Source organism: Schistocerca nitens, chromosome 2 (genome assembly GCF_023898315.1).
Source record: "Schistocerca nitens isolate TAMUIC-IGC-003100 chromosome 2, iqSchNite1.1, whole genome shotgun sequence".
NCBI lineage: Eukaryota > Metazoa > Arthropoda > Insecta > Orthoptera > Acrididae > Schistocerca > Schistocerca nitens.
This window is the reverse complement of record NC_064615.1, coordinates 734100500-734125303: the sequence shown is the minus strand read 5'-3', so window position 1 is coordinate 734125303 and position 24804 is coordinate 734100500. Positions and strand designations below refer to the sequence as shown.

Genomic DNA, 24804 nt, shown 5'->3' with positions numbered 1-24804 from the left:
TGAAAATAGTGGCCATAAGTTTCTACGAAATAAGCTGGAATCATTATGTATGAATAGCTGATCACAACTAGCAGATAGAGTACGAAGGGTAGAGATACCACAACATTAAAAAATCTAAACTCTTAGTGAAATACTTACGGGGATTATGCATTACAAAATAGTAACATAAATGAAGAAAAATTTCTCTTTCCTGATGAGAGCATTATTCTAATCACTGAATAAAACTAATGTAATTCTAATGGGAAAATCAAGTGGAATCTTCAAGGAAGTCTACAATTTTTCAACATATAGTTAATATACATTGAGAGTAATGAAAACAAATCCATGAATATCACTCAGAGGAGGGAAAATTGACACTCTTAAATACAATTTAAAATCTTTCAGAAAATCGCTATAGTTTAAATGATATATTCGAAATTTCTAGGAATGAATACTGATGTTAAGTTGAACACATACCAGTATGTAAATGATCTTCTGTCTAGTGCACGACAAGGAGAATTAATTTTTTTGCAGATGACATTACCATTATAATGAGTTCAAACATACATACAGCAGAAAAAGAAATAATACACAATTTCTTAATAATATGACTGATTAATATCTTGTGAATGGCTTTATCCTCAATTACAAAAAGCACACAACACTTTCAAATCTGCACAGCTGGGATTTTTACACCAACGATAAGTGTAACACATGGCGAGGGAATAATAAACAGGTTGGAAATTTCAAAATAGTTCTGTGTTCGTATTGACGAGATTTAAACCGTAAAAATCACATTTTTAATTCCTTGAATAACTTAGTTGAGCCACAGTTGCTCTTGGAATAATTGCGAATCTTGGGAAGAGACAAATCAGTAGTTTGACAGATTTTGCTTATTTTCATTTAGTATTGTCGTGTGAAACAGTGTTCTGGGGTAACTAAGATAGAAAGCCTTCAGTGGTTAGAAAGGTCTTGTAAGAATAATATGTGGTGCTCACTCACAACCATCTTGCATACGTCTGCTTAAATAGTTGGGCACTTTGACAACTGCTTCACAATATGTTTCTTCCATCATGAAGTATGTTGTAAGTAATTCACTACAGTTCAAAAGGAACAATGATTTATATAATTAAAATGCTGAAAGAGAAAATGTTAATGTGTGAAAGCTGGTGGGTAGGAATTACTAACACAAATCTCTATAATTTTTAAAAGAAATTTATAAACGTCATAATGTAGCAATATTTACAAATTAATTTGTGATGTGAATGTAAATCACTCGTTCCACATCATTACAATTTATCGTGCAACATTATCCATGGAACACGAAAGTAAATGGTTCAAATGGCTCTGAGCACTATGGGACTTAACATCTGAGGTCATCAGTCCCCTAGAACTTAGAACTACTTAAACCTAACTAACCTAAGGACATCACACACATCCATGCCCGAGGCAGGATTCGAACCTGCGACCGTAGCGGGGGCGCGGTTCCAGACTGAAGCGCCTAGAACCGCTCGGCCACACCGGCCGGCAACACAAAAGTAACTAATTACATAACATCTTTAAAAATATAGTGGAGAAGCTCCTGTGAAGCAATGCATTCTTTACAGTGGAGCACTACTTAGATAACACGGAGTATAAGCTTATTAAAATTCCAAAGATCAGTAGTAAAGAAATGTATCATTCTGCAAAAATATACCTCTAGGAATCCTATATAAATATTTTTTCCTTGGTCATTTTGTTTCATTCATCATATTTAATACTACATGATAATACATTCAAATAATATATCTAATAGATATACCTTTGCCACAAGGGAGCAAATTTTCGGGTACTGAAATTCAACAATCAAGTTTTTGTAATTATGGGGAGAATGCCGATTGCTGGCATGATGGCATACATGAGGAAATAAATAAATAATTTGATTTGATATGTGCACAGTATTGATACTCCCATTAATTTGGTGCATTAACCATGTTTCCCAAATATAGATTTCTCATGTAGTGAATAAATATTTTTGGAAAGTGAACAGATTGGCAAACCGACATTTTATGGCATGCACACGGACCTATTACAAATGTGCTTAATTCCGACTGGCCGAGAATTGCATCCCACACTGTATTCGAATTAGAGAGCCAGTATACACATGTTTGTGGCTGATATGTTTACACTATTACACTAGTTGTATGGGTTCAAGCAACTGAATGAATTCCTGCGTCTACGCATAGTTATTATTCAACAACATTGATGTTGTGTAGAGTAAAACGTCCGGCCGTGGCCACTTTCGCCAACTCGCCTCGAGCGGCCGAGGATTTCATTTCATTATTGATATCAAGTAATTGTTGGCTCCTAATGTGGGACAATCTCATTAGTCATCTACTCGTCATTTAATGTCCGTCAGCAGAGAGAAGAATTCACATTTTTGGTGCCTAGCGTGAGACAATCTCATCAGTGATCTGTTCGTCATTTCATGATCGACAGCAAAGAGAAGGACTCTCAGTTCACACGAGTAATTTCTGGAATTTTATTTAATGCCAGAAAATAATTTCATTAGGTTTTTGGGATCATGATTTACACATGTTTTAGTAACTGTACAGGATGAGTATATGAGTACAGTTTATTGATTTTGAGCTATACAGTATATTTAATTTCGTTACTTTCAACTCAGAAGTGCACAAGGGAGCTTAATCACTTTAACTACTATGCTTAATTCATTTGGTATAACAGATTAGGCTACTATGTAAAGACATGGTCATTTACACTATTTAAAATTTTGTTGACCAGGTCATTGTGTAAATTGGCCAGATACACTATAATTTATTTCTATGAGACCTTATACTGAATCTCTTTGTGGTGCCCAAAATGGAAAGAACAAAGCCACCATCATGTTCCTGATGTCAGCCGATAATGTGCCTAGAGTGAATGTATTATGTACAGTGATTGGTGCAGAGAAGAGAATCAACAGTGTAGCACTGGGCTTTTATGGTAAAAACCAATCTCATTGCAATAACCAATGCCACGGAGGTTTAAACACTGGACTCATATTCGGGAAGATGGTGGTTCAAATCACTATGTAACAATTACGTCATTAAGTGGTCTCTAGTATTGGATAATGTCGTGCAATATGTTACCAGATGATTGTGAGAGGGAGAGGGTGCGTGTCGAATATGACACAAAACTTCCAGCGTGGCACCTTGGTGATGCGGCATTGCGTCAACAACATAAAAGAACGCCATTGGTGGAGCTGTGCTGTAATACACATAATCAGACAAAATTTTCGTGGCGTTGATTGGCCGAAAAACAAGGAACCAAATCGCTAACCAGTGTCGCTGGAGATGAAGGACAGTGAGGCGAGGGAATGCATCATGAGTGATCGTGTGTCGATCGTAGCTCCTGCTCATTACATGATTCAGGCTCACTGCGTTGATCACGCCATCTCTAATTAAAGATAGAGTCATTATCTATGGCCTCCATTATCAACACGTAGGAAGTGGCTTATCAGTGATTGTATTTATTGTATACATTATAAATTCGCTGTCTCTGAGCGTAATATCGTGCGTTTAAAGTGATCTATTGATTCTGCCTGCAGAGCAAACTGGATATAATTGTGTGTAGTGTAGTTTATGTGACGACATTAGTGGATAAATGAAATTATGTGGCATCCCTTTTAAATCATGTACACTCTTTGCTGACCAAACAGTATCAGAGAATTCCATTCACATCTTAGCATTGTAGCTGTAGCTCCTGATCCAGATCTGGAAAATCTATGAGCAGTGATTTAACTGCAGCAAAAGAGACATCATCTGAAAGAAGATGGTCAGTGAATTTCAGATCGACAACTGAAAGACGTGATGTTCTTACATGCGTCCAACGACGACCCCGCCGTGTACAGTTGCTCTAGTACAAAATTAATAGAGACTGATATTGCTCTTCCCTTTCAAGTGGAGTGCTACATTTGGCATTCCTTGGAGGGTTGGATAAATATCGAAATCCTGGGGATCCACTGCAGACAAAGGGAGATCACAAGGAAGATACAAGTTAGTGGATTTCAGAAAACAACCACGAGATGTGATGGACTCGCATGTCTTCAACGACGACTTCACCATACACAGTTGCTTTTGTACAGATAAAGACCGGGACTCGTCCTGCCAACGCAAGAGGAGTGTCGTAGCTACCATCCATCATATGTACACTTTACGAGATTTCCCTAAACCGCTTAAGGTGAATACCAAGGCGGTTCCTTCCTCATTCCAAGATTGAAAAAAATTATTCAAATGGCTCTGAGCACTATGGGACTTAACTTCTGAGATCACAGTCCCCTAGAACTTAGAACTACTTAAACCTAACTAACGTAAGGACATCACAAACATCCACGCCCGAGGCAGGATTCGAACCAGCGACCGTACCTGTCGCTCGGTTCCAGACTGTAGCGCCTAGAACCGCTCGGCCAGCCCGGCCGGCCCGAGATTGCATCCTGCCTCTAATGAATTAGTCGTCCACTACACACTATACCCTAATCTTCCTTTCTTCATTCTTTGCAAGATTACTTTTGTTTAGTAAGGATAAACGAACGATGTTTCGCTATTTTCAGTGGACTGGTGTTGTTTGGGGAGGATGGAAGCAGTAATCCACATCATGATATACATTGTCTGCAGTTTTAGTACATTACTTCAGGAAAATGCTATAATGGTATCCACTATAAGGCTATCGCCTCCGCCAGCTAGATGTCCCATCCTCGTCAAACCCGACCTCTAAGCATTGGTAGGCCTGTATGTGAATTATGTGGTGTTCTTAAACTGGAATACCTCGAAGTATGGTATATTATTTCTTCTTGATTTTTTCTGGTCTTAAACCTGTGTCTTCAAGAAGTCGGAATGTTATGTGCATTTGGCAATATTAGCTGCAAGCACATTCAAACTGGCTGGCATACCATCTTTCGTCGTCATTCTGCTGTGCGGATTCGATCCGGGGCCATTGCAAATCCCCATACACCGGAAGTGGCGTCAAATGCGAGTGGCATTCCGCTCGGGTTATGTTGAGGTCTACCTAAGGTTCATTTGAAACTGCACAAATAACTTAGAATCAAAATTAAGATGAGTAGTGCTCTCGTACCCGTCTTTGCTGGATTTTGTCGTGGAAGCTGTCTCCTACAAAACACATTATTTCACGGCGAATAAGAGGTGGTTCTGACTTCGAATACATTTTAATGAAACTGGGGATAATTTTTATAAGAGAAACCAAATACGAAACCTTGAATCAAACATGTAAATCCACCTGTGTGTGTGTGTGTGTGTGTGTGTGTGTGTGTGTGTGTGTGTGTCCACCAGCCCCTGAGCCACGGATCTCTCCGCGATCTGTTGACTTCCACAAGTCTCAATGATATAAAAAGACATATCCGTTCAAATGGTTCAAATGGCTCTAAGCACTATGCGACTTAACATCTGAGGTCATCAATCCCCTAGAACTTATAACTACTTAAGTCTAACTAACCTAAGGACATCACACACATCCATGCCCGAGACACGAATCGAACCTGCGACCGTAGCGGTCGCGCGGTTCCAGACTGAAGCGCCTAGAACCGCTCGGCCACACCGGCCGGCAGACACATATGTAATGTTGTCGAAACCGAAGGGTATCGATGAAGAGGTAAGGCTAATCACAGGCAACTGAAGAGGCGACTCAGCCTTATCGGTAGATGCAGGGGTAACAGACTGGATGACTGAATGATCTGGCCTTGTAGTAGCAGCCAACATGCCCTGCTGCGCTGGTGCCGCGAACCGAGTGGGGGGGGGGGGGGGGGAATAGCTGTTTCCTTTTTATTTCTTTCCACAGTCATGCAGCCGTACTGTATGGCTTAATAATGATGGCATCCTCTTGCCTAAAACATTCTGGAGGTAAAATACTCCTCCCACTCGGATCTAAAAACGAGGACTACACAGGAAAAACAAACTGACATCTGTGTGTCAGAGCGTGGAATGTTAGGCCCAGTTATAGCTTAGGTAGCTTAGAGAGCTTACAAAGGGAAATGGATAGGCTGAAGTTAGATATAGTGGGAATTAGTCTATTTCGGTGGTAGGCAGACCAGTGTTTCTGGCCAGGAGAGTAAATGGTTATCAACACAAAACCAAACAACGGGAATGCAGGACTGGGTGTAATAATGAATTTAAAAAATTGGAGTACAAGTGAGCTATTATGAACAACATAGGAAACGTAGTGTCATTGCCTAGATACACAGAAATCCAACACCCACCATAGTAGTGGAAGTTTATGTTCCACATTTATATGCTAAAGAAGCGATTGAAAGAATTTATACGTGTTAAAGAAAATCATTCAGATAGTTAAGGGAGATGAAAATTTAACTGTGTGGGTGATTTGAATTAGATAGTACTAAAGGAAGAGAAGAAAGAGTAGTAGGTGAAAATCTACTGGGGAAAAGGAATAAAAGAGGGACTCACCTGGTACAATTTTGCACAGACAATAATATAATCATCGAATCACTTGACTTAAGAAACATGAAAAAAGTTTGTATATGTGGACCAGCTGAAGACCGTGGAACGTTTCAGAATGATTATTTTGTGATAATACAGAGATTTCGGAACCAGATTTTAAATTATAAGACTGCTCCAGTAGCAAATGTCGACTCGACTGTGGATTAAAACGAGGGAGTTCCATGTTTCAAAATGGTTCAAATGGTTCTGAGCACTATGGGACTTAACATCTGAGGTCATCAGTCACCTAGAGCGTATAACTACTTAAATCTAACTAATCTAAGGACATCACACACATCATTCCCGAGGCAAGATTCGAACCTGCGACCGTAGCGGTCCCACGGTTCCAGACTGAAGCTCCTATAACCGCTCGGCCACTGCGGCTGGCGAGGAAGTTCCATAAATGTGGGAATTTAAGCAGATGGTACCTAGATAAATTGAATGAACCGGAGATTTTCGAGGGTTTCAGAGGGAGCATTAGGCAACATTTGACTTTAGCAGTGGACAATAATACAATAGAAAACGAATTGGTAACTTTGAGAATATGGTAACGAAGTCAGCAGGGGAGCGTATTGGTAAAAAGTTAAGACCTTATAGAAAACGTTAGATAACATGTGATATATTGAATTTAATAGACTAAAGAAGTAAGTAGAAAAGTGCAGCATATGAAACTGACGAAAGGAAATACAATCGTTTAAAAATTAGACTGACAGAGAGTAAGAAACATGTATGGTAGGGCAGAAGACGACTATAATCATGTAGAATCATGTATAAATAGGGGAAAGATGAATGCCGCCTATAGGAGAGTTGAGATATTCCGAGAAACCCGAAGCAGCTGTATGATTATCAATTGTGTAGGTAGAAAGCTAGCACCAATTAAAGAAGGAAAATCTGATAGGTGGAAGGAACAAAGAATCTAAGGCAAAAAAGAAAAAAACGATGTACCATGAAGGAATCATTCAGATGGGGCGGAAATCGGTACATGTGATGCACATCTACAGACAAACAAAGGATTCAAACTTCAAAAAGGTTGGATGATTTGTTCAAGAGACGCATCTCCAAAACTTGAACTAGTCAACACTGCGTTGGTGTTAAGTCCTCAGTTTTCTGACTGATTAGAGGAGGCCTACCTCGAATTTAATTCCTGTGCCAAGCGTTTCATCTCAGAGTAGCAATTGCAAAATACATTCTCAGCTCTTTGCTGGATGGATTTCAGTCTGTCTTCATTTACAATTTTCACACACTACAGAAACCTCTAGTAGCATGGAAAATATTCTCTAATTTATTAACAGATACCCTGTAGTCCTCACGTCTCAGATGCTTCGATTATTTTCTGTTCAGGTTTTCTCACAGTCCATGTTTCACTGTCATATAATACTTCCTAATTTCCTTTTTATTTTCTCTTTGCTCCATTCATCACGGCTAATTTTGCTGCCTAATGCAGAATTCCTTGACTTCGTCTACTTCGTGACGAATTTTTATGTTAAGTTTTTCGTTGTTTTCATTTTTGCTAATTCTCATTACTTTCGTCCTTCTTTGGTTTCCTCCCAGTCCACTTTTTTTTCTCATTAGACTGTTCATTCCACTCAACATATCACTTTCGCTAAGGATAGCAATGTCATCAGCGAATATTATCATTGTTGTCCTTTCACCTTGAATTTTAATCTCACTTTCGAAACTTTCCTTCATTACCGTCATTGGTTCTTCGATGCGCAGGCTGAACAATAGGGGCGAAAGATTACACCCCTGTCCTACACCCTTTTCAATTTGAGCACTTCGTTCTCGGTCTTGCAGCCTTATTGTTCCTTCCTGGTTATTGCACATAACGTATATTCCCCGTCTTTACCTGTAGCTAACACCCATTTTTTCTCAGAATTTTAAACATATTGCACGATTTGACATTGTGGAACATGACGTGATTTTTGTGGAATTGCATGGATGACATTTTTCTGAAAGTCTGACTGTATATCCCAGTCTCACTCATGCCACAGACCAATATGAATAGTTATTTTGTTGCGACTTCCGCCAGTGATTTTAGAAATTCTGATAGAATATTATCTGTACCCTTCGTCCTATTGGATCCCAAGTTTTCCAAAGCTTTTTAAATCCTGATTCTAATCTTGGCTCTAACTGGAATCTCTCTTTATCTCCCAGCCTTTTTCAAGTATATTTCCTCCTGTGATCCTTGAACAGAATACTCAGTATTGCTAACTGATATTTATTGCAGAACTCAGTTGGTATTTCTCTCTCTCGTTCCTACTACGAAGCCCATATACCCTCCTATGCCTTCCTTCTACTCCCTCCCCTACCGCCACAGGCCAATCCCCCATGACTAGTTGACATTTATCTTCCTTTATGTACTGAATTACCCACTTAATAACCTCACATACATTTTCTGTCTCTTCAACTTTAGCTTGCGATATCAGAATGTATAACTTAAACTATTGTTGTCAGTGCTGGTTTGCTGTCGGACCTGATGAGAACAACGCTATCACTGAACTGTTCACGGTAACTCTCTGCCCACCTTCACAATGAAATCTACTCCATTTATACCAATTTCTTCTGCTGTTTATGTTTCCCTATACTTACCTGAACGGAAACCCTGTCATCTCTCCTCACTGAGCCCCCACGATATCTAGACTGTGCCTCTGCACATTTCTCATTTCACATTTTCTGGCTTCCCTACTATGTCAAACTTCTGTCACTTAATGTTCAAACTCGTGGAACGTTACACTTTCCTTGGTTATTTAATCTTTTACTCATGGTCACCTCCCCTTTGACAGTTCCCTCCCAGAGATCCGAATGGGGAACTAGACAGGTATCTTTTACCAATGTAGAGATCATTATGACACTTTATTAATTACAGGGCACATGCCCTGTGGATACACATTACGTGTTATTTTAAATACGATAGTATGCCATCTTAGGCACTGTATAACATTAAAACACTTGATAATGGCATTTTAAACTGAAATCATGACTGTGTAAATGTAACACTGCAAATAAAAAAAACAATCTAATGGCGGTACTGTCTTTAACGAAATTAATGCAGTGATTGTCATTCCCTTCAGCATACTTATCCTGTTGATCATTTCTGACTCTTCCGCCTTTTAGGGGAAGTTTCCCACCCCAGCGGCAATAAATTGCCCTGAAATTCTCTCCGTTTCTCCGCCCACTTTGACAAGGATGTTGGCAGATCGACGGTAATTTCTTATGCCGGAACTCTTCGGCTGCCATGCCTGATGACTTTTATTCAGAATTTAAACAGTGGCATTGATCGAACCCGGAAATTTAGACGTTTTCGATTACTAGTCAAAGACACTACCGTTTTACCATGGGTGCTAAGCTGGCCATAATGCCAGCTGTTATTAGGCTTGGCATTGATTCATAGAGTTGTTGTCTTGGCTCCTGAGGAATATCGTGGCAAATTGTGTGCAATTGGCGCCTTAGACCTTTGGAATCACGAACTGGTTTGAAGGTCCTGCCCACGATACTCCTAACGTTCTCAATTAGGGAGAGAATCGGCGACCTTGCTGGCCAAGGTAGTGTTTTGGAAGCAAGAAGACAAGCAGTAGAAACCCTCGCCATAGGCGGGCGGGCATTTCCTTACTCAAATTCGTCGATTGCACCAATTGGCTTCTTTGATTACAAGTCTTCTCTCAAACGGTGACATCTGTATCGTTCACACTCCTTTCTGAAAGGTATCGTCACTGTCCAACTGAATATACGGAATGAAATTCCCCAATATTTTATGTCCCGGTGAAACTGCGCTGCAGCGTCATGAATTCATCTACTGACTACCAAAGTTTACTATTTTGTATTGTTCCGTAGATACCCTTTGTGAATATCAGTATGTGAACAGTTTACGTAACTCGTTCGCATTGCGTCGCTCTTCCTCTTTTTTTTCCTTTTTTTGTGTCTTAGAGCTTATATATGGTCACTACAAGGGTAACAAGAGCAATGTTATAAAAATGGGAAAAAGTAAGTGAAGATAAGATGGGAGATATAACACTGCGTGAAGACAGCATTCCAACAGGGTATTGAAATACGTGGGAGAAGGAGCTATGGCCAAACTATTCCACCCAGTGTGCAGTATACAGGATGAACATTACAATGACCGACAAACTGCATGAATAGGTTCCGGACATAAAATGGAGGGAAAAGGGTCCTATGAACTTGTGTCCGGAAATATATCCTTGCCACGGTACATGGCGCTGACGAATGAAAGTTCCTTTGATCATGTGACGTCTCTGTAGCCCGCAGATGACGATTGTGCAGATAGATGATACCATTTCTGGTAAGGATTGTTTCATCGGCTAAGAGGACTGATGACAGAAATCATGTAATTGTGAGGGTCTTATGCGAAAACCATCGACAAAATCGTTCCCGTAGAGGAAAAGTCCGTTGTTAATAATCCTTACACTCATTTCAGGATACACATAATCGTACATTGGCTTACACCGTGTTGACGAACCACATTCCTGTAGCTTGCACTAGGATTCGTCTCAATATTCTGTGTAACATGGTCCTCCAAATCTGTTGTACGCATACTCCGCCGCCACGCTGCACGTTCGTCTGTCTGAAAGGAGCTATGATCACACTATCGCACAAAAAGGACTAGAAATTTTGTGTGATGTGGTTGGTATCTGTGAGGGCACTTGTTCTGGTATAGCCGTGTTGCCTCTCGACCGTTTTCATCTGCTTGACCGTAGACAAACACCATCTCGGCTTGTTCCCGACATCAATACCGAACTATTCTGCTGTTTCCAGTACAAGGCGTCAGTAACACAGCCAGCTACACACAATGAACACACGTATGTGGTCAGAGGAACTTTCATTCGTCAGCGTCATCTACACTCGCAACGATGCTTTTCCGGACACATATTTATAGAACCTTTCTTACTCCATTTCCTTACTTTATAAGAAAGGGGAAATGCCCTCAGATATAAAGAATAATTTAGTGATTCCAGTTCCAAAGGTGCTGATATCTATGAATACTACCGAACCGTTACTTTAATAAGTCATGGTAGGAGAATATTAAAATTATCTATTCACAGAAGAATAGAAAAGTTGTAGAAGCGGAGGATCAATTTGAATTCCAGAGAAATGTGGGAACGCCGTAGGCAGTGTTGGTCTTACTTCATTTCTTCGATGGCAGATCGAAGAAAGGAAATCCTAAATTTACAGCATGTAGAGATTTAGATAAAGTTGCTGAGTATGTTGACGGGCGTAAACTGTAAGAAATTTTGAAAGTAGTGGGAATAAATTACATGGTGCCAAATGTTATTTAGAACTTGCACAGAAACCAGAAGACACTTACAAGTGTTGAAGGACACGAATGCCGAAAAGTAGCTGAGAAGGCAGTGAGACAAGATTTTTACTTATCCTCGATGCTATTCAGTATTTACTTTGAGCAAACATTAAAGAAAATCAAGGAGAAATTTGGAAAGGGGGTAGAAGTTTACGGAGAATAAACAAAAAACTTCGAAGTTTGCTAAGGACATCGTAATTCTGTGAGGGAGGGCAAAGGACTTGGAACAATTGCTATAGGAGGAAAAGCTTTTCTGGGAAACACGTAATACAAATTTAAATGTTAGGAACAATATTCTGAAGATGTTTTTGTGGGCTTTAGCCGTGCGAGGAAGTGAAATGCTGACTATGAAGCAGTTCAGGCAGGAAGAGGATACAAGGTTTCGAAATAAGGTGCTGCAGAAGAATTCTAATGATTATATGGTCTGATCGAATTACTAATCAGGAGGAAATGAATAGAATTAGAGAGAAAAGATATTTACAATACAACTTACTAGAATAAGAGGTTGGTTGATAGGATCCATCCGGCGATATCATGAAGTAGACAGGTTCAGAAGGATGTAGGTTTGCATTGGAGGCTTGCTCACGATGTACGAGTGTTGATCCAGAAGTAAGATTGCCAAAGAGCTCCACCCGCATGGGAAGCTGCTTACAGAAATCCGTCAACACAGCTGTGCGCGGCTGTTCCCCATTCTCGACTACACCCGGCGGCGCTTCGCCGCGCCGCTCAGTATTTATATTGGCTCATCACCCGTCCGCGATGGAGGTGCCCATTGTTGATCCCGCCAAGTGCGGGAAAGGGGCTCTATCCGTGGATATTCATCGTAATTTGCCACATGTGTATGGCGACAAGTGTATGTCCATTCAACTTGACAAAAAGGGTGCAGGGATTTTAGTGCAGGTCGGAGGCAGGTCCACGATGAAGAACAGACCCTCAGCTTCAGAGGCGGTTATCGAGACGGCCCAACGCGAAGTGCTTCAAAACAGGATCACCTTTCGTGAACTTGTTGCTCGGATTCCTGGGAGTTCTTACGGTGTAGTTGAAAGAGGTTTGGCGGAAAAACGGGGTATCACAAGTGTTGCGCTCGATGGGTACCGCGTATGCTGACAGCAGAGCACAAGGAGAAGCGCCTTCGCTGTGCTCGCCAGTATCTTCAAAAGTGACAAGAAGATGTGGATGGTTCACTGTTGTGGGAGACTAAACGTGAGTGTTTTATTTGACTCCCGAAGCGAAAGAAAAATCCAAACAATGGGGTCACTCAGGTTCACTGGTCGCAAAGAACTTAAAAAAATCCCCTTCAGGCCACTGTGTTTAGAGATTGTACGGGAGTAATGGTGATCGATTTCATGCAACATGGACAACAATCAGCTCAGACAGTTATTGTGAAACACTACGAAAACACAGGCGATCTATCCAGACCCCTCGGAGGGGACGACTGACCGAAGATATAACACTGCTTCACGATAATGCACAACCTCACGTCTCCCGCCAAACCCAGGAACCTTCGACAAACTTTGGTTGAACGGTTACGCTCATTTCACCTTACAGTCCGGACCTCGCGCCTAGTGATTTCCACTTGTTTCCAAAGTTAAAAGAATACTTTGTGGCCAACGCTTCTGGAGCGACGACAAAGTCAAAGAAGAGGTGAAACTCTTCCTCAAAGGGCTGGCGGCAGAGTTCTACGACTTGGGGATACAGAAATTGGAGCACCGTCTGCAAAAATGTATAGAAAAAGATGGTGATTATGTAGAAATATGGAGCTGAGTTTCTTCTTTCCAAAGTTGTAAATTTTTGTGAGAATAAACAATGTTGTCTATTTGTAAAAATGAAGGGAATCTTACTTCTGGATCAACACTTGTACTAGCGTGGAGAGTTGGATCAAGCCACTTTTCGAACTGAAGATCACAAAAGCAGCAAGACGGGCGCAGATAAATTAAATACAAGTAAAAAAGATCATAGTGAAAAGATACAGATGATTTCACACAGTTTTCTTGAAACAGTGGAAGCTGTTACATCACGATAAATTTTTATTACATTAAAATTTTAGTTATACTCTACAAACGAATTTTCGTCTAAAGAATTCGACTGTGTGTAGGTCGAGAGCTTACAGTCAATATCACACTAGCAAAAAGCGTGGATAATTCATTAGAATTACGTCACAATGTTGCATATCACCGTAAAAGAGATCCACAGATGACTATTACATTTACTATAACTTCTGCTGCTGCTGCTAACACTACTACTTACTGATTCGATGCTGACGCTACCTTACCCAACGCAAAATCAATTACGGAGTTACAGTGTTGGTACAATTATCAATAGATGTTTGTACTATCTATCATTACTAGTGGCCACTGTCAGTAACACTACGTTGAGAAAGTCGATTATAGGGCGGCTGCTTACAAGAAGTTCCTTACGTTTCCTTTCTTACTTGTATATCCTTGAAATTTGTAATATTCAAATCTTTAACAGGAAATACTTGCTCCATTACACTTCTGAGAAAACCTTAAGACCTGTCACTGGCAAACATTATGAACGATGCATTTGCAGATGGCTCGCAATTGCATCGTTAGCCTGTCTCAGGTCTACAGAATCAACCTGAGATGAATCGAGAATTTTGATCGTAATTGCAACATCCATCACAAGAGAGAGAGGTGGCACTATAGTTAAATAGTTAGATTCGTATTCAGAAGAGAGAGCTTCTTACCCCCGTCCGCCCATTCATATTTAGGCTTTCCGTGAGTTTCCTAAAATGATTCAGGCAACTGTCGATACGGTCATTGCCAATTTATTTATCCATCTTTGGCCTGTGTGTGTTTGTGCTCTGTCTGTGCTGACTTCGTCGACAGGACGACATGTCCTGAGCGTCCTTTCTTCTTGGTTTGTGCTTAGATAAAGAGGTACTGTTCATTGAGTGTCAAGCTACATTCTTCCGTATCGAAAAAGTGAGAGATTCGTACATTTAAACAAACTACAGCACAAGTTTTATTCCTATATATGAACAGTTCACAATGACATAAGTATTTCCAGTGTACAAGAATTGTACACTGTGGTAGTTCACGTTGACAGAAGGAGGAAATTATGTCTTCACATGAAATGCAGTGTCTGAAAAACAGTTCTGCGAAAGTCGCTATTCCCAGTCCTCGAAAAACTTCAAAAATAGGTTGCCTTGTGAAGGTTTCAACGCCTAAAACAGTTACCTGAATAATTTTTCAAACAGGAGTTCATGGACAACACTGTACCTTTGCGTGCAAGAACTGGTAATTTCGAATAGTTTGCAGTATTGATGGATTGTCTTGTAATTATAACTACGACACTGCTTGCAACCCTGACCGTTCTGCTGCATATAAACAGAAACTATTAAAGCAGTTTGTATGAATAGAAACTATGGAAGTTGTTAGCTGCAGCTTTTTGAGGTTTCACACTATTTCTATACTCACCATTTTTCTGATCATATTGTACGTTATTTATTCCAACATATACGTTTCGGAAGACTGCTATCACCACATCAATGCCTTAAAGAATCAGTTTTTCCTCATGGATCTGATGACGGCAGTCTGCAGGAATGTGTAATTAAAAGAAATAAAGTGCCGCCTAAAAAGAAAAATTTTGAGTTTAAATGTATCATGCCGCGCACCTCTGGAAAGACTTTCTGTTTCCGATCACCACAAAAAATTTCCATCGTCTCTCCAAAACCGACCAACATTTGTTGTATTCCAAAACTCAAAAATAAATATTATCACCAGAAAATGGTGCATTATTGTTATCACGCCCTATAGATGGACTCAGCAGCGCTGTTTTCGAATGAAGTGTTGTAGATGTCCTTTGCCTTGTTACATATGCGTTTGGGCTACAGTTACTGCACTATTAGCCTGTATGCTCCCATGTTATGTCGAATAGTTGAAAACGTCAAAATTATTGCTCTTCAAAAAGTAATTTGCCTCCGGAAAGCCAATGGACTTAAACTTCCATTCATGACAAAATTTCTTTAACTTACTAAGAAATAAGTCTGTTAGTAACCGTCATTGGTCTATATTTCAAAACAAAGACGTACGATTTGTGATGTTTTTCTATTTAAAACTCCATGTGCGGCAAACGATAGAGAGGCGTATTTACTTGCCTGGAAACGGAGATCTCCAACTGGTGGTTCGGCATATGGAACGCCTTCAAACATAAACATGGCCTTGTCTGTGAAAGTTTTTGACACCTGACCCCTCAAAGTGCCTTCTTGTATTTCCACTGTTACATACTCTTGGGCCTGCAACAAACGTAAGGAAAAATAAAAAAAAAACAGTTGCAGAGTTCAGGATGTGGAAGGTTACTAACAGTGGAAAGTCTACTTTAAGATACATCAAGAGGACTATATAATTTAGACCTTTGTCACCAAGCTACAAGGAAAAAGTGAGAACATACTTCTTCCAAGGAATGAGATTAGAAAGTAAAAGTAAAATCTCGCAAAATAAAGGACGTGGGATAAAATTTATAAGGCGATTGTTTTTCACAAGTTTATCTGTTAGGTTGGTGCTTAAGTTCGTAGTGTTTCTGTTTTTCATTTATGTATTCCCGTCGCTATGGGTTTATTTATTACTGACAAAAAATGGTTCAAATGGCTCTGAGAACTATGGGACTTAACTGCTGAGGTCATCAGTCCCCTAGAACTTAGAACTACTTAAACCTAACTAACCTATGGACTTCACACACATTCATGCGCGAGGCAGGATTCGAACCTGCGACCGTAGCGGTCGCGCGGTTGCAGACTGTAGCGTCTAGAACCGCTCGGCCACTTCGGCCCGCTATTACTGACATTTTTGTTGTAATTCACTATAGCTGTTTAGTTTACATACTGTCACTTTATCATTCGGAGATAGGGAGTGGAGCTGTGGACAGTAGAAAGTGGAGAAATCGGGATATTGCAGTCATATTATTTTGTATGGTTTCAATAGAGGGCTTACAGCAGCAGAGGCAGCCAGAAACAAATGTATCGTTTGTGGGGATAATGTCATCGAACAGCTCATGGCAAGGAAATAGTTTTTTCGCTTTCAAATGGTTGAAATGGCTCTTAGCACTATGTGACTTAACATCTGTGGTCATCAGTCCCCTAGACTTAGAACTACTTAAACCTAACTAACCTAAGGACATCACTCACATGAATGCCCGAGGCAGGATTCGAACCTGCAACCGCAGCAACAGCGCTGTTTCAGACTGAAACCCCTACAACCGCTCGGCCACAATGGCCGGCTTTCTCGCTTTAAGAAGGATCATTTAACATTGGTGATCCTCTGGAACAGCTTAGAAGTTTGAAGAAGATCGTTTAAATGCATTAATCCACAATGATCCACATTAGTATGTTCGAGAACTTGTAATTGTCATGAAATCCGATCATTCCACATCGTGGGACGTGTGGAATGCAGTGGGGTAGGTTAAAAAATCGTATATATATTTACCTGATGCTGTAAACACAAATCACAAAAATCACCGGGTGTCCATATGTGCATCTCTGCTTGCTCATCATTAATTGGTTCGTGAACAACTCCGACCATTCCTAACTATATCGTTATTGGTGACAAGAAATGGCGTCTTTATTGTAACATAAGGAAAAGAAAGGAATGGGTGAGCCCAAACAAGGCAGAAACTCCTCGTGCAAAGGCCTGCGTGCATTCGCAAAAAGGTAATGTTACTCATCTGGTAGAACAGCGAACGTATGGTGCACTACGAATTGCTTTCCCGAGGTGTAGCCATAACTGCTGACACTGTCAACAACTGAGATGTCTTGCAGACGCAGTCCAAGACTTCATAAAGTGATGTTACTCTACGATAACGCCCGCCCGCATTCTGCTAGACTGAAAAACAGCAGTATACAGGAGTTGGGTTGGTAAGTCATTCCGCACCCACCTTACTCACCTAATCCTGCGCCCTCAGATTTTCACCTCTTCCGTTCTTTATTGAACAATCATCAAGTGAGTTCTTTTCCGGACGAAAATGGGCTCCGAACATGGCTCGACGGCTTCTTCGCCTCAGAACGACGTGATTTCTACAGTTAAGGTATCATATAGTTCCCACGCTCTGGCAGAATCTTGCAAATAATGAATGAGAATATTCTATTGACGACTAAAGCCTCTGTTGTCTTTTTTAAACTTATGGAAAACGCTATGTATTTACATTAAATTAACAGTCACTGGTTCTAAAATATCCGTAATGAATAAGGTTAATCCGAAATATGTCTGTTTCGATTATTTTGCGCGGTTACTCATTCAGAGAAATCGTTGTTTACCGTTAACCTCACGACAGTATTTGATTTAATACTTATTGATAAAACTGACCTGGTCGCAGACCAGCAAGATTACACTCGCGGTATGGTGACAGAGCTTGTTGACGCAGCACTTAAAGATTAGTATTGAATGCAGTGAAGTGTTTGTGTCCACAGCGTCATCAGAAACAACTATGGCAGCGGCAGCGTCGTCGAGTGCACTGCTACATCAGCATAAGAGCAATACTGCTGTCATAATGTATGACTACGAATATATTAGAATGACTGAAACATTTTTTATACAAAACAGTATTACTGAGGTACGCAAGTAAAAAAAAAATTGAGGGCGCTACATTTTTACTTACAGAGAAAGAAAGAGTAGCTTCTTAAATGATAAATGCCAGTATCCATAAGCTGAGGTTTCAAGTAAAGACACATAAGAATGGCAATCCAGTTCGTGTTCTTGTTAACAATAGGACTTTCCCTAGCTGTAAACATAATAAATTGTTAAATGTTAAACTGTAAGCACCATTCACACATCTCGGAATGAAGAACAGTTGCCAGTTAGCTTATGCCATTGAAGACAGAATTAATAATGATGCATCTTTGGCAGCTCTTGGCATCATTAACATATAAAGCGATGTTCCCCTTAATGAAACTATCGAGATAAGATGCCACCTGGTGGCTCACAGCAGAAACCATAGAGCTCGTTGAAATGCTGGAGGTCTCGCTGTCCTATAGCTACTTCACGTTTAATAAAAATATTTTTTATCAGAAACAAGTCCTTGCAATGGGAAATAGCTTGGCTGGCACTTTAGTTGACATTTTTGTTAAAGACTTGGAAATAAAAAATTTTAATAAATTTCCGGACTGTAAAGGACAAGTCATCTGCTGCGTTAGGTAGATGTCATCTTAGTGGCGGACGACATCTTAGCACTAATCACATCGACGTCTTCGCACAATGGTTTTGTGGTATACATTCACGCAAAATAAAAAGAATAACTGTATTAACTTTTTGGATTTAGCAATCTCTGAAACTCACAATAGGCTTACATTTGGTATTTATAGAAAACCTACAAGAATTCAATGCCACACATTGCGGCACAAGGGATACCTTTTTACTTCCATAGTTTACTGATTTATCTTTCTGCTAGTAGACAAATGATAAAATCGCAAGGTACTAAATATACTAAAACAGACAGCAGTGGCAAACGGGTACACAGAAATATATGTCACGCGTCTATACAACAAAATAAAGAAAAAAAGAGCAGAACCACAGAAAACAGTTAACAGTAAGAAAAAATTTGACGTGATAACATATTACGGACAATTTTGTCAGCCCTTATAGAAGCAATTAATGAATGCAACCGTCAGATGCTGTTTAAAAATAAATAACACTAAACATGCAGCGTAGACGAAAGATATGTGACAAACGTAATAAATTTTTGAATTCGGTCGTCTGTAGAATACAGTGCACTGATTGTGAGAAGTTTTATCTTGGGCAGATGGGCAGGAATTTTAGCATTAGCTTGCAGGAATCCACACATCCACGAAACAGAACTGCATCTGGGCAGCACTTCATGGCTCACAAGCATACCATAACTAACATAGACTACAATATGAAGATAGTGTATACAGCACCTAAGCGACGTCTATTGAATCTTTTGAAAGAAATAGAGATTTGTGGAAATAGGAAACGCCAGTCTTCTAAACTTCTTAGTGAACAGAATGAATTATCACCCAGTGCCTATTTTTCATTATACGATAGGCTGCTGCGGTCTGGTGCTGGTGGAACTCTGTTTCTCTCCCGTCCCTGTGCTGCCCACTTCTTCCTGCGTTGGATTAGGCGACCCTGCTGTGCAAGCAGCCTTTTTATCGTGTTTTGCTATGTTGCTTTCATTTCACTTAATTGTGCACTGTGAACGTCACAGACACCCACTAGCAACTAGCTTTTACAATTTTAAATGATGTGTCATTATGATATGTTTGTGTAAGCTTTAGAGTTTTTATTAAATGTGTTTCTGATTCTGTCCGTTTGCTTTATTTCTTGGTCCCGAGCCACCAGCGGTATCTTAGATCCGTCCGTAGCACGTCTGCTGTGCATATGACTTTGTTATCCTTTGACATGCTGGTGTCAATTAATTTTGTTGTACTTCATATTTCATAGACGCATTTCATAGACGCATGTTTGCAGTTACCTTTTTATAAAGTAAACTATATTTCTCTTTGGACCCATGTTAAAACTCTAGCTGTTCCTTAAATTGTATTTTAGTATGCTCGATTTAGTTTCATGCAGATAATATTTCTACTTTGTAACAGACCGTTGCAAACTGCCTTCGGCCAGCGACATCAAGCGGCCACACCCCTTCAACTGTTCGTACCTTAGCTGTGACGAGCCGACTTTAGGGGCCTTAACTGTTAACAATTTTATCATGATTTCATTCGATGCCATGATGCCATTTACGCCTTTATATTTTATTTGTTTACCCTGTTAACTTCATAAAGAGAGGTATCTTTGCTCACTTTCCAGATTATATATATTACGATACTGCTTGTAATAATTGGTAGCCCACTAACACATACCTTTTTCATATTATGGCGATTTTCTCCTTTTGCATCAATTAGAAGACGATCATAATGAAAGAAACTGGGAATTGCATAAAGAAATATTTGCGGTCAGAGACTGTTGTGGTATTCACAAAATTACCAGTATAACGTTACACACCGTCTGGCCTCTATATATGGGCTGATTCCGTTGGAATGGGGATCATAAAACGTCTCATCCCCTCCTGAGGCAAGGCGGTCCACAGCTGTTGTATCTGGTCCCTGATATCCTGGGTAACAGCACTGGAAAGGAGTGACGTCCGAGATGGTCACACAAGTGCTCTACACCGGACATAGCGTTGGATCTTTTTGACCACAGGAATACCCAGACAACACGCAGGCAATTCATAGAGAAAAGTGCCATGTGTGGATGAGTACTGTCGTACTGAAAACCGGCACCACGAGAGTGTAGCATGAGGAAATAGCTTGTTCGTGATGTGCTGTTGTGCCCTCAGAGTTCAGTCAAATACTGCCAGCCCCGACCTGAACTTATACCCGATGGCTACCCACACTATAACTTCCGGAGTAACACCGCTATGTCTCTCCAAAATGTTATAATAATGGAACCGCTCCACAGGTCGCCACCATAGACGCCAATGTCGGACGTCTGTGGTATCGCAGAACTGAGATACACCACTTAACACAACTAAACGCCATTCATCAGCAATCCATGGATCTCAAACACAGCCGTTTGTTGTGTGGTGCTTACGGCAGCTACCGAGTGGGATGGTAACTCCGCAGTCCAGTTGCTAGCGTCTCCGACCGATGGAGTTGTATGTCAGAGTATGTTGCAGGGAATCCATTATTTGCCCTTGGATGTCAAGTGGATGTGCGGAGAGGTTGTGGTGTACTTGGCACACAGTAAAACGATCCTTATTTGTGGTCATGGGACGCAGCGATGAGAATCCTGACGACGAGTGTGGCTTCCTCCACGTTTCCATGGTGTCAGACATCTGGACACTGCCACATCCGAACACCTCAAAACTCTTGATATTGCACATTTCCGTCAGCCGGTCAAAGACACTAGTGGCCATTAAAATTGCTACACCAAGAAGAATTGCAGATACCAGAACTGACATTTGATTATGTTTTCACGCAATTTGGGTGCATAGATCCTGAGAAATCAGTACCCAGAACAACCACCTCTTTCCGTAATAACAGCCTTGATACATCTGGGCATTGAGTCAAACAGAGCTTGGATGGCGTGTACAGGTACAGCTGCCCATGCAGCTTCAACACAATACCACAGTTCATCAAGAGTAGTGACTGGCGTATTGTGACGAGCCAGTTGCTCGGCCACCATTGACCAGACGTTTTCAATTGGTGAGAGATCTGAAGAATGTGCTGGCCAGGGCAGCAGTCGAACATTTTCTGTATCCAGAAGGACCCGTACAGGACCTGCAACATGCGGTCGTGCATTATCCTGCTGAAATGTAGGGTTTCGGAGGGATCGAATGAAGGGTAGAGCCACGGGTCGAAACATATCCGAAATGTAGCGTCCACTGTCCAAAGTGCCGTGAGGGCGAACAAGAGGTGACCGAGACGTGTAACCAGTGGCACTCCATATCATCACGCCGGGTGATACGCCAGTATGGCGATGACGAATACACGCTTCCAATGTGCGTTCACCGCGATGTCGCCAAACACGGATGCTACCATCATGATGCTGTAAACAGAACCTGGATTCATCCGAAAAAATGACGTTTTGCCAATCGTGCACCCAGGTTCGTCGTTGAGTACACCATTGCAGACGCTACTGTCTGTGATGCAGCGACAAGGGTAACCGCAGCCATGGTCTCCGAGCTGATAGTCCATGGTGCTGCAAACATCGTCGAACTGTTCGTGCAGATGGTTGTTGTCTTGCAAACGTCCCCATCTGTTGACTCAGGGATCGAGACGTGGCTGCACGATCCGTTACAGCCATGCGGATAAGGTGCCTGTCATCTCGACTGCTAGTGATACGAGATCGTTGGCATCCAGCACGGCGTTCCGTATTACCCTCCTGAAACCACCGATTCCATATTCTGCTAACAGTGGTTGGATCTCGACCAACGCGAGCAACAGTGTCGCGATACGATAAACCGCAATCGCGATACGCTACAATCCGACCTTTATCAAAGTCGGAAACGTGATGGTACGCATTTCACCTCCTTACGCGAGGCATCACAACAACGTTTCAGCAGGCAACGCCCGTCAACTGCTGTTTATTTATGAGAAATCGGTTGGAAACTTTCCTCATGTCAGCACGTTGTAGGTGTCGCCACCGGCGCGAACCTTGTGTGAATGCTCTGAAAAGCTAATCATTTGCACATCACAGCATCTTATTCTTGTCGGCTAAATTTCGCGTCTATAGCATGTCATCTTCGTGGTGTAGCAATTTTAATGGTCAGTAATGTAGTAGCCTATAGCGAGACGCATTTCCGATTCCATCAGGGGCTGATAACGCTCATTAGAGCACATTGCGTCTCGTCCTTCACAGTGATCATTCAACACCTGACACTGTTCATACCCCTGTATAGGCCACCAAGCCTGGAAACAACACTGAACAAGAACAACAGTAATGCACGCTGGTGTCCTCTGTGCCTGTCGAAGTGCATTACAATTAGTTACATCCCCCTAATGAAATGTACGTGTGCAAAGCTACACTGACCACGTCTACTAGGTGATTTAATTTTCTTATCAGGCAGTTTATATTGAAGATACATATAAGCAACTTTACGGATAGCGAACACTTGCTAGGCATATCAATAGACTTACCAACAGGTATATCGGTGATAATGACAGGTAAAGTAAAACGGTTAACTGAAATACTATCGTAAACTCCATATTGAGCTGCTGTTGCTCTCCGTCTACTGTCGCTGCAGGGATCTGTTCGAAATATTGACAACAGGCAAATTACGTACCTAGGCAGGCAGTTGATAAGTTATCTCATTTCATTATCATGTAGCTGAGGAAACTAGCCGTGAGCAAAAAAAGACACACAGTTAGTTGCAAGTGTCTTGGCCAGATAAGGGAGATTTCAGTGTGTACATCTATAAACACTGAAGGAGGCTCCAGTGCTAATAAAGTGGTTGAAATTTCAGGAATAAAGCGACAATAATGACGGTATATTTTTAGAAATAAATGTTAAGAAACACATATTTCACTATTGGAAATAGACAGGTATTGTACAGGGAGGCCTGAAAGTGATAGTTATGAAAAAAGGATAAGTGTCTGCTAACTACTAAGCAAGTAATCATCGAAAACTATGCTGAATGTGTTTCATGCATGGTATTTTTTATATTTTCTCTGTCAGTTGTGTGTAACTCACATTCTTCTTCTGTATTCAAAAAACAAAAATAAAAATTTAGTTTGGTTGCTAAGGCTACTAAACAGCAGATCTAAACTATACTGGAAGAACATATTGTTCAAATAAATCACTCATCTCAAAGCGCCTGGCTGTCGATGGCCTAAAAATCATTTCTCCACTGTTAGTATGTTACTGCAAAATCTATAAGGCTTTGGGATTCTTGAAATAAGCTTCTACCAGTCAGTTATCATCTACTAATTTCGCGTGGAGAAGTACACTGGTTTCAGAAACATCACATGAGATCCCTCCTTCACCACTGCTACACCCTGAGTAAGCAGCCTGAAGGTGGCTGACCTTAGCCAAAAGCTCATTCAGCTCTTCGCGAACTGCGGCCAGCTCGTCCTGCATCTGCACACACCATGCACTCATCGTACCCATCGTTGCAACTGTTAGTGTTGAACAGAAAGAAATCACAGACTACATTACTAGTATAAGTACCTTAGCAAATACGATTAGTGGTTCACATTATTACTAAAATTCAATCTGTTAGATTTATTTGTGGCTTTCATTCTGTAACTTTAAATGTGAAATTTTGTTTAATATTCATTCTGAGAATGTCAGAAATAAATAATTCATCCACGAAGGAGTTAGCATGCCAGTCTCAGTCTGAAACGATACTTAAATTTCGCTAAGTGTTTAGAGACCTCTTTTTGTGTACTTCTCATTGTGTGCCTCAAGAGGTACAGTGGGCTATTCGGGATTATGTCCTCTAGAGAGCTGAACGAAACGAAAATGAGCATAAAGACAGAGATGAGAGAAGCGTTCAGTGACTTTCAAAGTAATTTTGTCAACTAATCTGAGTAAAAACCCCAAGAAATTTTAGTCTTAC

At 40.8% G+C, this 24804-nt stretch overlaps 1 protein-coding gene across 1 annotated transcript in view; it reads right to left on the bottom strand.

Annotated features, from left to right (window-relative positions):
- The window catches only part of LOC126236940 (venom carboxylesterase-6-like), a 101022-nt gene extending 77537 nt beyond the window's left edge, over positions 1-23485 (bottom strand). Inside the window, exons 1-2 of the mRNA XM_049946631.1 lie at positions 23384-23485; positions 15896-16033 (exon numbers count right to left, since the gene is read on the bottom strand). Coding sequence (XP_049802588.1) covers positions 15896-16033; positions 23384-23452 — 207 coding nt within the window. The 5' untranslated portion in view covers positions 23453-23485. The remainder of the gene's footprint in view (positions 1-15895; positions 16034-23383) is intronic.
- Between the last annotated feature and the right edge of the window lie 1319 nt (positions 23486-24804).